The sequence below is a fragment of the Marmota flaviventris genome, chromosome 9 (assembly GCF_047511675.1).
Source record: "Marmota flaviventris isolate mMarFla1 chromosome 9, mMarFla1.hap1, whole genome shotgun sequence".
Classification (NCBI taxonomy): Eukaryota; Metazoa; Chordata; class Mammalia; order Rodentia; family Sciuridae; genus Marmota; species Marmota flaviventris.
The window spans coordinates 48,416,024-48,420,393 of record NC_092506.1 but is presented as its reverse complement, the minus strand read 5'-3'; the positions used below and the strand labels follow the sequence as shown (position 1 = coordinate 48,420,393).

General features: G+C 51.4%; 1 protein-coding gene across 1 annotated transcript; it reads left to right on the top strand.

Annotated features, from left to right (window-relative positions):
* The first annotated feature begins 1,406 nt into the window (after positions 1–1,406).
* On the top strand, positions 1,407–3,984 carry Calcb (calcitonin related polypeptide beta). Its single transcript, XM_027942246.2, has 3 exons — positions 1,407–1,492; positions 1,727–1,858; positions 3,825–3,984. The coding sequence occupies exons 1-3, from the start codon at positions 1,407–1,409 to the stop codon at positions 3,982–3,984; spliced, it is 378 nt and encodes a 125-aa protein (XP_027798047.1).
* Positions 3,985–4,370: the final 386 nt, after the last annotated feature.

Here is a 4,370-nt window from a genome sequence, read left to right as displayed (position 1 = left end):
AGATGCTGGAGTTCATGCATCAAGGAAGTGGGAGAAACTCTGGACCCTCCAAATTCCCCCAATGCCTCCAGTTTCTAGACGTATCCGCCTTCTCTTGGGCACTCCTTCTCCCAACAATGACCTCAATGCAAGCAAAGGCGGGAGCGGATGCCCCCCACCTCCAGAAACAGGGTAGAGAGGTGGATGTGTGACGCACTAGGAGGAGCTCGGTTAGTCCTGTGATTGGTTGTTCTTGGCCACTTAGGATTGGCGGAGCAGGCGGGGACCCCCTCCTTCCGGATATCACTGGAATAAATGCCTTGGGGCTCTGGCGAGAAGGCACCCACAGCAGGTGTTGTGTTCTCGTGGATCCGTCGCTCTTCAGTGCTGAAACTCGAGTTACCAGGTGAGAAACTTCTCATTCTGCTTACTCTGATATTCTGCCTCTCTCCATTAATTCCTCTACTTTGCTCCATCTGCCTGCCTGCTTCTCTTTCGTTTCTCCGCCATTTCCGCTTATCCGCAGCCCGGTGATACTACTCTCTTCTGACTGGGGTGAAGCCGTGCTGTTTAGGGCTGTCCAGGCATTTTCTCTTAACTAAAGCGAGTGGAACCCCCGGCACCCAGAGAGCTCCGCATGGGCGCTGGGAGCTGGGCAAGTTTAGGTAGGGGTGTGTGTGACTTCTGCGTTTGGAGCGCGTAGGCGGGCAGGGTTCTGTAGGAGTTGTTTCAAGTCTGTGTCCTTAGTGATCACGTTTGGTACCCGGGAAAGTGGAGCCCTAAAATTTTTCCTTTGAGGCGTCTCCAGCCCACGAGCGTTCCAGGGACGTGACACCAGATCTGGGGCAGTGCTTTCAGCGGACCCGTATGGTGGGCTCAACTCAAGGGGTGGGCACCTAGCGCCTGCTGCAGAACTGCACTTCTGCAGTCCCGAGGCACCTGTAACTGACGCGCCAAAAAAAAAAAAAAAGCCCCCAATCCAAATCCTCAGACCGAGTGTCCCTTACCAATTCACCCTTCCAGCCTCTTCCCCCCACGCTTTGGCTGGACCGCCAGCGGAGAAGGTGGTCTTAAAACTTCAGTGAGAAGACAAGCACAGCGAGGGCAAGTGTACAGCAGGGTGTGTCCGCTCATGGTTTCTTAACGTATCAGGGCAAAATGTGTGCATATGGGCTTCTCTGTCCTACCAGGAAACAGAACCCAACGCCTCCCCACCCGGCCCCTCCACTTGCCTCTGCTCTATCAAACCACTTGACTACCACTTTTGAGATTCACAGCAGCCTTCTGGCAAATAAAGGAACAGAGGCACCAGGAGGTGAAGTTACCTGCCTGAGGTCACATGGCAGTTGTGGCAAGAACAGGACTGGAAGCTAGGTTTGTGGTCCTGGTGCAGTCATAACGTCGTTCTCCTTTTACAGAGAGGCGTCATGGTCTTTTGGAAATTCTCACCCTTCCTGGCTGTCAGCATCTTGGTCCTATGCCAGGCAGTCAGCCTCCCAGCAGCACCATTCAGGTGAGACATCCTGAAACCCAGAGCACACTCCTCTCTCACTGCCCCAGGGATCAGACAGCTCTATGCCTTAAGAGTCAGTGTGGTTCCCCATGAATCAGCGTCCTCATTCCCAGTTCACTGGGAGAAAGGGTAGCTATATCCTTAGGGGAAGAAGCAGGTACCAGGAGCCTGGCTGCCTGGGAGGGGGGCAGGCAGGGGCTCAAAGGTTGCACTGGGTTTGTTTCCCCTTCGCAGGTCTGCTGTGGAGAGCATTCCAGACCTGACCGCACTGGGCGAGGAGGAAGCACGCCTCCTGCTGGCTGCACTGGTGAAGGACTATGTGCAAATGAAGGCCAGTGACCTGGAACAGGAGACAGGGGGCTCCAGGTAAGACTCCCCACCTGGCCCTGACATACAGAGGAGGACCTACTCCAGAGAGGTATGAAAAACTCACTTGCCCAGGAGTCCAGCGGGCTGTTATTATTCAGCTGGCTGTGGGACTCAGCTACTCTCAGGCTCCATGGAAAACAGAGATCCTGGTGGAACTGGAGGGACTGTGGTTTGATGCATTAAAAAGATCAATTTCTGAAAGTAATGGGGAATGGGATGAAGAGTGTGGAATCACTGACTATGGAAGTTGGTCTTTCAGAACTGGGAGACATCCCAGAACTGGATATTAGGAATAGTAAGTGTGAAGCCAGAGGATGGAATCTGTATCCCTGGTTTTAGAAACGTCACCTGGGTATGTTATTCTTTCTTCCTGCAAGGAGTCTTCATTTCTCACTTGCAAAGTGAAGGTGAAGGGCATTGGGGGGATGGGGACAGATAGCTCCATGTCTAAGGTAGGTTGGGGACATCTAGAGAGATGTGAATGTTGTCACAAAACCAGGGAGAGCACCCTTCCCTAGATCTACCTGCTTGTGTACCCTGATCTTGGAAAAGAGACCAACCCTGGCCTGACCCCAGCACTGCCATAGCAGAGGCATGTGTTGACCTGCATCCACCCAGAGAATGCTCTGCCAAGCAAGCTTGAAGGTCTGCACAGCATGTGGAATGCCAGAAAAGGTCACCCTTCCTTACCACTGCCCTGGCCCACTGCACCTCTGAGTCCTCCTAATGGAGGATGTGTGAGCTTCCCCCACCCCCATCCACATCTCCTGTCCCCCTCATAGTTCCCCTGTCTGGTCTAACCTTCTGCTGACTGTCCACAGGGGCTGGTCCTGGTGCATGGTTCTGTCTGGCATGTCTTTTTCCTGTGGCTTGGAGCTAAGCAATGCGGTAATCTGAATATCTGCACATTGGGCACATACTGGCAGGATCTGAACAACTTTCATACCTTCTGTGGCATCAATTTTGGGCTTTAAACACCTGGCAAGAAAAGGGATTTGGCCAAAAAAACTTGCAGAGGGACAGCTACCTTCACTTTGGGAGTACCCAGGATGCCAACTGAGCTCCTCCCACTCCTTCCTGATTTCCTTTCTTGTTCCCTTTTATGAACTTGATGCATGTGGATTCCTCTCTGAATGTTCTTCAAGCTGATATTAGTAGCTTTGCTTATGACACAGTATGTTGGGGACCTCGGGATGGAAAGGGAGAGAACAGAAGTCATAGATCAGAGGTAAGAGACAGCAGGTAAAGCTTAAGCCCTCAGAGAATTTTGTAGCATAGCTTTCCAGTTCTTGCTTATGCATGTACTAAAATAAGCACATGCCTCATGCTCCACCATTTGACAAATGAATTTATTTTTCTAAAAGAACCTGAGCTTTAGTGGTCTTTGCTCTGGGCCATGGCCAAGGCTTATGATGTCCAGTGCCTTGGCTTAGATGGAGCCTCAGCTTTAGAGCAGCTGGATATAGGGCTTGGTGGGTGATCTCTGTGATCCAGCTGTAGCAGGAAGAACAGTGTGCTAAGGAGCAGGTAAGAATTTCTGGGACAGGATGCTGCAAACCAGGTCCTCTGAGCTTATTTAAGGTAAGACTTTAGGGAAATTTCATTTTCCTATGGAAAGTGGTTTTGTTGCTGCTGTGGCTGGGGTATGGTCTCTATATATGCCTTGAGTGTTTTGGAGTGGGGCTGAGCCTTGCCATTTATGCCTCTTGAATGATAAATGCAGGATTTCAGTATGTACCCCATAGCTGGGAACTCTTTTTGGTGATTTTTTTGGGCAGAGCTCCTACCAAAGGCTGCCAGGCCATTTCCCCTAACAGCTTTGATAATTGCACTTAGGAGAAATGCTTATTGTTAAGTGGTATATCTAAGGGCTGCAGTTCTCTTTGTGAAGGTCCCATGGGGTGGGCTCCTCCCCCAGCCCTCACTCACAGGCCTTCTCTTCTCTCTCCATCCTGCAAACCAGTGCCACTGCCCAGAAGAGAGCCTGCAACACTGCCACCTGCGCGAGCCAGAGGCTGGCAGGCTTGCTGAGCAGGTCAGGGGGTGTGGTAAAGGACAACTTCGTGCCCACCAATGTGGGTGCCCAAGCCTTTGGCCGGCGCCGTAGAGATCTTCAGGCCTGAGCAGCTAGAGAGCCCAGGAAGAAGGTGAGTGCCCTGGGCTTTGGGAGAAGAGAAGGAGGAGTTTGGAAGTTGGGGTTCGCATTTTGAAACCTGCTCATCCTGATAGGTTCTTCAGGTCCTTTCTCTCCAGTTCCATCCTTCCTTCTGACATAGTAAATTCCTTCTAGAACTGAGCATGAATTCAGAATGCTGAGACAGGCTTCTGAGATGCAATGTTATTTTTCTGAGAAAAGAAATGAAGAAAATTCTGGATTCAGAAAGGGGGGGGCTTCAAACCTTAACCAGGACCAGTCCTCACCAAGGAGCGCGGGTTCAAACAGGGCTCATCCCTTGGTCAGTGTTCACAGATTCAGACCAGGGAGCTCTAGTCACACTGCCATCAGTAT

Coding starts and splice junctions, on each gene's coding strand:
- Calcb (XM_027942246.2), top strand. CDS start 1,407: ATGGTCTTTTGGAAATTCTCACCCTTCCTGGCTGTCAGCATCTTGGTC. Junction 1,493..1,726: donor CTCCCAGCAGCACCATTCAG/GTGAGACATCCT, acceptor TCCCCTTCGCAG/GTCTGCTGTGGAGAGCATTC. Junction 1,859..3,824: donor CAGGAGACAGGGGGCTCCAG/GTAAGACTCCCC, acceptor CCTGCAAACCAG/TGCCACTGCCCAGAAGAGAG.